This window comes from Rutidosis leptorrhynchoides, chromosome 3 (genome assembly GCF_046630445.1).
Source record: "Rutidosis leptorrhynchoides isolate AG116_Rl617_1_P2 chromosome 3, CSIRO_AGI_Rlap_v1, whole genome shotgun sequence".
Lineage (NCBI taxonomy): Eukaryota > Viridiplantae > Streptophyta > Magnoliopsida > Asterales > Asteraceae > Rutidosis > Rutidosis leptorrhynchoides.
In genome coordinates this window covers 526,789,290-526,800,501 of record NC_092335.1, presented here as the reverse complement: position 1 = coordinate 526,800,501, position 11,212 = coordinate 526,789,290, and the positions used below count along the sequence as shown (strand labels likewise).

Here is an 11,212-nt window from a genome sequence, read left to right as displayed (position 1 = left end):
CGTAATTGTTGCAACAGACGTTTAAATCAAAAGATATATATTCTCTAATCTTTCAAAGATATAAAACTCAAAATATATCTATTCTCTAAATTTGTAGTTAAACATTTAAAATTTACAAGCCTCCATCTAGTTGACTAACATACACTGAGTTTGGCTATAACTTGGTCAAAGATAATATTGTTATTATCTCTCACCTGATCCATTTAAACATCAACGACATGATTATAATATAAATATAGAATAAGTTCTTAATAATTCAAGCAAATGAAAAGAATAATAAAGTCAACAAACTAGTGCTCAAATCCCAATTTAATTGCCCACCATGAGTTTTATGGATAGACCCAACGTTATATATATACATCCACCAGATTAAACATCACACTCACGTAAACAAATAAAAAAAAAAAAAACACACAACCAGAGAAAATAAAAGAAACATAGAGCAAGTGAGAAAGCTTAAACGAGATCGAGAGATTAATCTACGCATTTAATTCGGTACTAAATCGGTTACTCCCAAGGTATTTCTCATTCTTAAACTGAATATTAATTAACATGCTATGCAGCCATATTCATTATCTTGTTTTGATATCTCTAAAAGTAACCAAGATTAACTCGTACTCATCGTTTCGATAACAATATTGAAGAGCTTTGTGACTAAAAATTTATCTATTCTTATTGACAAATACAAATCCAAAAGTTATAGTACTTGTAATACGGTGTAGACTTAGTTCGATTACATATTTACAATCAAAAGAATGAAAATATATGAATGCTCTGTTTTTTTTTTCCGGTAACGATATCATATAGTTTTGTGGCTTAAACTAGTAGTAAATAAATCTTAGAATTTTACCGTATTTAGAATCATTTTTTTTAAATACTTATTTGAATTCATGAAAGAAAATAAATAATATGGAAGAATCAAACGAACATGGAAGACTAGGTGATAATTTATATGAATTTCAATTTTAGTTCTTGAAAGTATTATTTTAATATATCTATAAAAAAAACACATGCAGAATCGAGAATAAAGATGATGATTTTTGAAATTTTCGATTTTCACCCTTGAACTATCACTAGAGTTACAAACATTAAAATAACTATCCAAATCATCTACACTATCCAAATCTAAGGCTTATATGTTGTTGCAATACTAAATTAAAAGAATAGAATAAAAATATAAGGAATATGAAGATAACTTATAAAGGTGTTGTATGACAACTGACCAACCTTATTACTCTAGGTTAAACGCTTCGAGACGTTCTTACGCATTTTGTTGCTCTTGTGTATTTTGCTGCGCACTTTAAGGTGAGTTATAGTCCCACCTTTTTCTAATGTTTTAAATATTTTGGGATGAGAATACATGCTTTTTGTTTTACCTATTAGACACAAGTGGCAAATCATGGTAAATTATTCATTGTGAGTTGAAACACAAATATTCCCTAATTTGGTAACTTTTAATTACTGGTTCTTGCTAGTAAACGCGAATCCTATGGATAGATCTATCAGGCCTGGCCGCCCCATTCTGTGCTAGTCGCGCTAGTTTTTAACGGAATGTTTAGTACTTCGTTAGAAGATACACATGTTTCTGTGTATATTATATATTGCAAGGGTAAATAAAATGAGACAAGTTAAGTTACCAAGTGCTCACGGAAGATGTAATAATATTTTTAAGACGTTTCTCAACATTAAATCTTGTGGTCTAATTTTATACTGTTGTTATACTAAACCTATAATTCACTCAACATTTTTGTTGACTTTTACTCGCATGTTTTATTCTCAGGTGATGATTGATTATTTGCTTCCACTGGCTAGAGAGTCTGCATATTGTGTCGCAGATTTTTATTTAAACATGTATAATATTGCATTCTGTTTTCATACATTCAGTTATTATGGTTGTTGGTTGACGTTTGAGCAAACATTTATTTCCTTTGGTTGTCTTTAAAACTTTTAAAAAGTTGGATTTTCCTTTTCGGGTAATCCATTTAAATAAATGAATGCAATGGTTGTTTAAAATATTCATATAGAGTTTTCGATCAAGGTTATGGGACCGAGTAAACGTTGGTCGTCATGGATTATTATGACGGGGCGTTTCATTTGGTATCAGAGCTTTGGTTGTAGGGAACTAGGTGGTCGTAATGTGGTCAACCCTGGGTCAATAGGGTGCATTAGAGTCTAGTCTACAGCCTGACCTTTTTATGATTATAGCATTATTATGCGTTAAATGAACATTATCTGATTTATTATAAGTTAGATTTTAATGTTATTTCTACTATATATATGCATGTGATTTACGTGACTAACCGTGATTTCTTCTTATCTTATCTTTCTTTATTCTCGTGCTAAGATCATGCCTCCTCGTGAATCTACCGAAGCTCGCTTTCAGCGATTGTTAGCAGAGGGTATCGCTGCTGCCACTGCTGCTATGGCCACAACTCTTCAGAATAATATCAACAACAATGGCAATAATGGGAATGGAAATGGGAACCATGATGGTTGTTCTCACAAGACCTTCATGGGGAGTAAACCTCAAGAGTTTTGTGGTACTGAAGGACCAGTTGGTCTTTCACGTTGGTTTGAGAAGTTGGAATCTATATTCCGAGCTAGCAGGGTCCGAGAAGAGGATAAGGTGAACTTCGCCAGTTGCACTTTGAAAAATAGTGCATTGACCTGGTGGAATAATCATGTTAGTGCTATTGGGAATGATGTGGCATATGGCCTTAGTTGGGAAGCTTTCAAGCAAAAAATGATCACCCGCTACTGTCCAAGAGGTGAACTTAAGAAACTAGAGACTGAGCTGAAAAATCTAAAAATGAAGGGAAATGATATTGATGCTTATGACCAGCGATTCTTTGAGTTGACTCTTTTGTGTCCAAATGTTTTTCCTACCGAAGACCTCAAGATCGAGGCTTATATTGAAGGATTGTCTGACTTGATTGAAGTTGGGGTTGAATCCAGTGAACCTCAAACTATTGAAGCTGCCATAGCTATGGCACACAAGCTGAACGACAAGATTTTGCGTAAGGCAAAGAAGATTTCATCTGGAGAAACTGGCAATGAGGTTGCTAAGAAAGATGAGAGCGGGAAGCGGAAATGGGAAAGTAACCGCAACTCAAATCACAATCAGCATAAGAAGCATAATAACTCGGGTTCAAAGCAGGGTAATCAGCGTCAAAGGTGCCCAAGATGCTACAAGAACCATACTGGGTTCTGTACAGCTGTGTGTTCCAAGTGCAACAAACAGGGACACATAGCTCAAGATTGTAAAAGCTCTATTTCTAATACTGCTGCAAAGGAACCTATTAATGGGAAGGATAAAGTTGTTGCACCGAGGGTTTGTTATGGGTGCGGAAAACCAGGACATTTTATCGATTCGTGCCCGGATAAGAAGAAAAATGGTGGGAACGCGCGTGGTAGAGCGTTCAACATTAATGTCAAAGATGCGAAAGAGGATCCTGAGTTGGTTACTGGTACGTTTTCAGTCAATAATTTACTGCTTCATGTTCTATTTGATTCTGGTGCGGATTCATGTTTCGTGTCTAGCAAACTAAGTCCTAAAATCATCACTCCATTATCGACCTTAGACGGAAAGTATACTGTAGAGGTAGCTAATGGTAAATTACTTAAGGCTGAAAAAGTGTATCGTAATTGTAGTATAACTTTGGGTGATAGAAGTTTTGATTTAGACTTGATACCTATTGAGTTAGGAAGTTTTGATGTAATCATTGGTATGGATTGGCTATCCAAGAATCGAGCTGAGATCGTTTGCTATGAGAAGGCTATTCGTATTCTTCAAGTAGATGGAGAACCGTTAATGATCTATGGTGATAGGAAGTGCAAGCAGTTGAACCTCATTAGCTGTTTGAAAGTTCAGAAGTATCTCAGGAAAGGGTGTCATGCTATTCTTGCTCACGTAAGAAAACCCGATCCAAAAGAAAGACAGCTGAGTGACGTAGCAATCGTCCGTGACTTTCCCGAAGTGTTTCCTGAAGATTTACCCGGACTTCCACCGCACCGAGCGGTCGAGTTTCAAATTGATCTAGCACCGGGTGCTGCTCCTGTAGCCCGTGCGCCTTATAGACTTGCTCCATCCGAACTCCAAGAACTTGCAAGTCAACTTCAAGATTTATTAGAGAAAGGTTTCATTCGTCCCAGCTCTTCCCCGTGGGGAGCTCCTGTTCTGTTCGTCAAAAAGAAAGATGGTTCGTTTCGTTTGTGTATTGATTATCGTGAATTGAACAAGCTTACTATTAAAAACCGTTACCCTCTTCCTAGAATTGATGATCTGTTCGATCAGCTACAAGGTTCGTCTGTTTATTCTAAGATCGATCTTCGTTCCGGTTATCATCAACTGCGTGTTAAAGAATCTGATATTCCGAAAACTGCTTTTCGCACCCGTTATGGTCACTACGAATTCCTTGTTATGCCGTTCGGATTGACAAATGCACCTGCTGTGTTCATGGACCTCATGAACCGTGTGTGTAGACCCTATCTGGATAAATTCGTTATTGTTTTCATCGACGACATTCTTATTTATTCCAAGAGTGATGAAGAACACGAAGAACATTTGAAGTTGGTACTTGATTTGTTGAGGAAAGAAGAGTTGTACGCTAAATTCTCTAAGTGTGATTTCTGGTTAAGAGAAGTTCAATTCCTTGGACATGTTATTAGTAAACAGGGAATACAAGTTGATCCTGCCAAGATTGAGGCAATTGAGAAGTGGGAAATTCCGAAGACTCCTACACAGATTCGTCAGTTTCTAGGGTTGGCAGGCTACTATAGAAGATTCATTCAAGATTTCTCTCGTATAGCGAAACCTCTAACTGCTTTAACGCACAAGGGGAAGAAGTATGAGTGGAAGGATGAACAAGAGAATGCTTTCCAGATTTTGAAGAAGAAGTTGACTACCGCTCCGATATTGTCACTACCGGAGGGTAATGATGACTTTGTTGTTTATTGTGATGCGTCGCGACAGGGCTTTGGTTGTGTTTTGATGCAACGAAAGAAAGTTATTGCGTACGCGTCACGTCAGTTGAAGATTCACGAGCAGAACTACACAACTCATGATTTAGAGTTGGGGGCCGTTGTTTTTGCGCTTAAGATTTGGAGACATTATTTGTATGGGGTTAAGAGTACAGTGTACACAGATCACAAAAGTCTTCAACATATCCTCGATCAGAAACATTTGAACATGAGACAACGAAGGTGGATTGAGACGTTAAACGATTATAATTGCGAGCTCTTATATCATCCGGGTAAAGCCAATGTTGTTGCTGATGCGTTAAGTCGTAAAGAGAGGGCTGAACCTCGCAGGTTTAGGGCCTTGAATATGACAATCTGAACTAACCTCGCTAGGCAGATTCTTGAGGCACAACAAGAAGCCTTAAAGGAGGAGAATTTCGTGAAGGAGAATATAAAAAGCGTGGCTAAGAAGTTTGAGGTACGAGCTGATGGTACTAGGTACTTTGCGGGACGTCTTTGGGTTCCAAAATTTGGAGGCCTCCGACAACTTGTGTTAGATGAGGCTCATAAGACTAGGTACTCTATTCATCCTGGTTCAGGAAAGATGTACCAGGATCTTAAGGAGCTGTATTGGTGGCATAATTTAAAAGGTGATGTGGCCAAGTATGTGGCTAAGTGTTTGACCTGTGCTAAGGTCAAAGCTGAACATCAAAAGCCGTCTGGACTTTTGGTGCAACCTGAAATTCCCGAGTGGAAGTGGGAAGGTATTACTATGGATTTTATTACAAAGTTACCAAGAGTTTCGGGTGGCTATGATGCCATTTGGGTAATTATAGATCGACTTACTAAGTCGGCTCACTTTTTGCCGATTAGGGAAACAGATTCGATGGAGAAACTCACTCGTTTGTATTTGAAGGAGATTGTTTGTAGGCATGGTGTTCCTATATCCATTATCTCCGACCGAGACAGTCGATTTGTATCAAGGTTTTGGCGATCTTTACAGGAAGCCTTGGGTACTAGATTGGATATGAGCACCGCTTATCATCCTCAAACGGATGGTCAAAGTGAAAGGACCATTCAAACGTTAGAAGATATGTTGCGGGCGTGTGTTATTGAATTTGGAAATGGGTGGGATAAATATTTGCCGCTGGCTGAGTTTTCTTATAACAACAGTTATCATGCAAGTATTAAAGCCGCACCGTTTGAAGCTTTGTATGGTAGGAAGTGTAGGTCTCCTATTTGTTGGAATGAGGTTGGGGATGCTCAACTCACAGGTCCAGAAATTATTCACGAGACTACTGAGAAGATTGTGCAGATTAAAGAAAGATTGAGAACCGCTAGAAGTCGGCAAAAGAGTTATGCCGATAAGGGAAGGAAAGATGTTGAATTTCAAGTTGGTGATCGTGTTATGTTAAAGGTTTCGCCTTGGAAGGGTGTGATCCGTTTTGGTAAAAGGGGAAAGTTGAGTCCTCGTTTCGTGGGACCATTTGAGATCATTGAAAGAGTTGGACCAGTGGCTTATCGTTTGAGATTGCCACAAGAGCTCAGTGCTGTTCACGATGTTTTCCATATATCGAATTTAAAGAAGTGTTTGGCCGAGGCCGATCAGACTATTCCTCTGGAGGAACTTCAAGTTGATAAGCAATTGCATTTTATTGAGGAGCCTATTGAAATCATGGACCGAGAGGTTAAGACTCTTAAACAGAGCAGAATTCCTATTGTCCGAGTTAGATGGAACGCTAGACGCGGACCCGAGTTCACTTGGGAACGTGAAGATCAGATGAAGCAGAAATACCCGCATTTGTTCCCAAATGACGAGTCAACCCCTACACCTGCTTAAATTTCGGGACGAAATTTCTTTAACAGGCAGGTACTGTCATGACCCTAATTTTTCCGTTATTTTTTTTCTATTAAATATTTAACTTTTGTTAACTGATAGCTTTGCCATGTCATTTCTATATGATTTATTACATTCTAAATAATTTAAATAATATTCCAATATTATTTATTGAATGGAAATGTGTATTTATGTGTTAGTACGTTCCTACGTATAACATTTTTATTCGAAGAATCGTCTCGTTAAAGTTTCTAAACCAACGATCATATTTTGTGATTTCCAAATCCGAATTATCTTTATAAGACATTCCAATGTCATATGGATTTAATAAAATATTTCTATATTTTATTTCATGAATTTTTATCCTTCTCGCGTAATTTAATCGCGTAATGTTATTTATCTCGGATCAAGTTCGTTTATCTTTCAGGCCAAGGTCAAAAGGCCAAATTAATGAATTAGGCCATTTTAGCAATATGATCGAATATTTTTGGGAGCCCTATGAGTTGTCCATCTATTCCTTCTAATAGATTTTGCCCACTACCAAACTTAAATAATTAAATAATTACATTTAAGATATTATTGTTATTTATTATGATTATATATAAAAATAATAATAATAATAACAACATTAATGGTAGTATTGCTTCCGCGATTAGTTATAAATGTAATTTAAATTTTTACTTAATACATATATGTTCATAATTGTCCTAAATAAAAGACTAGTATAATTATGATCGTTAATTCACAATCTCATAATGTATCTAAAGAATTAGAGGATAAATGGTATATATAGTGACGAAAGACGATCTTTATAATCTTTATAATCTTGAAGACGATGGACAGTCTTTATAATTAATCTTGAAACTTCCTAAAAACTTGTGGTTTAATATTTTATATTTATTTTGTTTAGAGTCTATAATTTATATGTTTGAAGTCAATTTAAGCACACACTGTTGAATGATTTAGTTTGACATCAATGTATCATCACGTCATATTAAGTCCAAATGATTAGTTGTTAAATCTAAATTTTTATATAAAAATACACATGTGATGAGAAAGAAAGAAAAATTAATTGAACAAACAATTAAAATAATTAAGAAAACAAGATTAGTTATTGTAACAGACAAATAATTAAAAGTGTACCAATTATTGGTAGTTGTTGAACAAAAACCCAAACATGTCGTTTTATACATTTAGTCAAAAAGTATTGGCTAAAGCAGACTTGCATATGCATATAAATTGGGCAAAGGACCATGGCCATACCACTAGTTTATATAAAAAAAAAAAAACAAAAAGAAATTAGTTGTAATAGTGAATGCAACCACTCAACTAACATGGACCTTGCTCTTTAAAATAACAAACTTGGCTAATTTGTAAGTCCAAGTAAAATAATAATAATAATAATAATAATAATAATAATAATAATAATAATAGTAATAATAATAATAATACAATTGTACTAAGGTGTACGTATGAGAAATGATATAAATAAGTAAATATAACAATAACAACTATTATTATATAATAATACTACATAGTAGATATGGAGTGGGTTTTAAATTTTCACTTTTGTTAATCGAGAATAATATCGTAATTGTTGCAACAGACGTTTAAATCAAAAGATATATATTCTCTAATCTTTCAAAGATATAAAACTCAAAATATATCTATTCTCTAAATTTGTAGTTAAACATTTAAAATTTACAAGCCTCCATCTAGTTGACTAACATACACTGAGTTTGGCTATAACTTGGTCAAAGATAATATTGTTATTATCTCTCACCTGATCCATTTAAACATCAACGACATGATTATAATATAAATATAGAATAAGTTCTTAATAATTCAAGCAAATGAAAAGAATAATAAAGTCAACAAACTAGTGCTCAAATCCCAATTTAATTGCCCACCATGAGTTTTATGGATAGACCCAACGTTATATATATACATCCACCAGATTAAACATCACACTCACGTAAACAAATAAAAAAAAAAAAACACACAACCAGAGAAAATAAAAGAAACATAGAGCAAGTGAGAAAGCTTAAACGAGATCGAGAGATTAATCTACGCATTTAATTCGGTACTAAATCGGTTACTCCCAAGGTATTTCTCATTCTTAAACTGAATATTAATTAACATGCTATGCAGCCATATTCATTATCTTGTTTTGATATCTCTAAAAGTAACCAAGATTAACTCGTACTCATCGTTTCGATAACAATATTGAAGAGCTTTGTGACTAAAAATTTATCTATTCTTATTGACAAATACAAATCCAAAAGTTATAGTACTTGTAATACGGTGTAGACTTAGTTCGATTACATATTTACAATCAAAAGAATGAAAATATATGAATGCTCTGTTTTTTTTTTCCGGTAACGATATCATATAGTTTTGTGGCTTAAACTAGTAGTAAATAAATCTTAGAATTTTACCGTATTTAGAATCATTTTTTTTAAATACTTATTTGAATTCATGAAAGAAAATAAATAATATGGAAGAATCAAACGAACATGGAAGACTAGGTGATAATTTATATGAATTTCAATTTTAGTTCTTGAAAGTATTATTTTAATATATCTATAAAAAAAACACATGCAGAATCGAGAATAAAGATGATGATTTTTGAAATTTTCGATTTTCACCCTTGAACTATCACTAGAGTTACAAACATTAAAATAACTATCCAAATCATCTACACTATCCAAATCTAAGGCTTATATGTTGTTGCAATACTAAATTAAAAGAATAGAATAAAAATATAAGGAATATGAAGATAACTTATAAAGGTGTTGTATGACAACTGACCAACCTTATTACTCTAGGTTAAACGCTTCGAGACGTTCTTACGCATTTTGTTGCTCTTGTGTATTTTGCTGCGCACTTTAAGGTGAGTTATAGTCCCACCTTTTTCTAATGTTTTAAATATTTTGGGATGAGAATACATGCTTTTTGTTTTACCTATTAGACACAAGTGGCAAATCATGGTAAATTATTCATTGTGAGTTGAAACACAAATATTCCCTAATTTGGTAACTTTTAATTACTGGTTCTTGCTAGTAAACGCGAATCCTATGGATAGATCTATCAGGCCTGGCCGCCCCATTCTGTGCTAGTCGCGCTAGTTTTTAACGGAATGTTTAGTACTTCGTTAGAAGATACACATGTTTCTGTGTATATTATATATTGCAAGGGTAAATAAAATGAGACAAGTTAAGTTACCAAGTGCTCACGGAAGATGTAATAATATTTTTAAGACGTTTCTCAACATTAAATCTTGTGGTCTAATTTTATACTGTTGTTATACTAAACCTATAATTCACTCAACATTTTTGTTGACTTTTACTCGCATGTTTTATTCTCAGGTGATGATTGATTATTTGCTTCCACTGGCTAGAGAGTCTGCATATTGTGTCGCAGATTTTTATTTAAACATGTATAATATTGCATTCTGTTTTCATACATTCAGTTATTATGGTTGTTGGTTGACGTTTGAGCAAACATTTATTTCCTTTGGTTGTCTTTAAAACTTTTAAAAAGTTGGATTTTCCTTTTCGGGTAATCCATTTAAATAAATGAATGCAATGGTTGTTTAAAATATTCATATAGAGTTTTCGATCAAGGTTATGGGACCGAGTAAACGTTGGTCGTCATGGATTATTATGACGGGGCGTTTCAAGGGGCATATTCGATTTCGATAATTCAACCATAGAATGTAGTTTCAATTACTTGTGTCTATTTCGTCAAACATTTATAAAAACGCATGTATTCTCAGTCCCAAAAATATAAAGGGTAAAAAGGTAAATGAAACTCACCATACTGTATTTTGTAGTAAAAATACATATAACGTCATTGAACAAGTGCAAGGTTGGCCTCGGATTCACGAACCTAAATTAATTATATATATTTATGTGTTGGTCAATATTTGTCTAACAAATTAGGTCAAGCCATAGTGTACCACAATCCTAATGCTCGAGACTAATATACAAAAGTCAACAAAAGTAAATTTGACTCAAAATAATTTCCAAAAATCTATACATGATTAATATATAGTTTAAATATCGTCGTTTTATATTTTTAAATATTTTTAAAAGATTTATTAGAGTAAATAATATAATTTATTTATTAATAAATAAAATTTTATATTATATTTATATAATAAAATATACTTTTATATATATTAAGTAATAAAATTTATATTGTTCATTTAATATTATAAAGATAATATGATAGGTATTATTAAAGTAAGTTATTACACGTAGTAAAATATGTTTGTATCAAATATTTATTTGATAAAATAATATCTATAATGATAGTAAGTAAAAGTTGTATTATTTTGTAATAATAATTATTATTATAAAAATATCAATATTTATAATTACTAAGATGACATTATGATAAAACGATAATTCT

The 11,212-nt window shown here is 33.5% G+C and overlaps 1 protein-coding gene and 2 long non-coding RNA genes across 3 annotated transcripts; all 3 read left to right on the top strand.

Moving 5' to 3' along the window:
• Positions 1–454: 454 nt before the first annotated feature.
• LOC139902838 (uncharacterized) lies at positions 455–1,913 on the top strand. The gene is made up of 3 exons (XR_011777718.1): positions 455–518; positions 1,241–1,305; positions 1,781–1,913. It is a non-coding gene; the product is annotated as an uncharacterized lncRNA (long non-coding RNA).
• A 434-nt stretch (positions 1,914–2,347) lies between these two features.
• On the top strand, positions 2,348–7,255 carry LOC139901908 (uncharacterized). The gene is made up of 2 exons (XM_071884572.1): positions 2,348–4,136; positions 7,224–7,255. Exons 1-2 carry the CDS (start codon positions 2,348–2,350, stop codon positions 7,253–7,255), a joined length of 1,821 nt encoding a protein of 606 aa, XP_071740673.1.
• A 1,583-nt stretch (positions 7,256–8,838) lies between these two features.
• LOC139902839 (uncharacterized) lies at positions 8,839–10,297 on the top strand. Its single transcript, XR_011777719.1, has 3 exons — positions 8,839–8,902; positions 9,625–9,689; positions 10,165–10,297. It is a non-coding gene; the product is annotated as an uncharacterized lncRNA (long non-coding RNA).
• Positions 10,298–11,212: the final 915 nt, after the last annotated feature.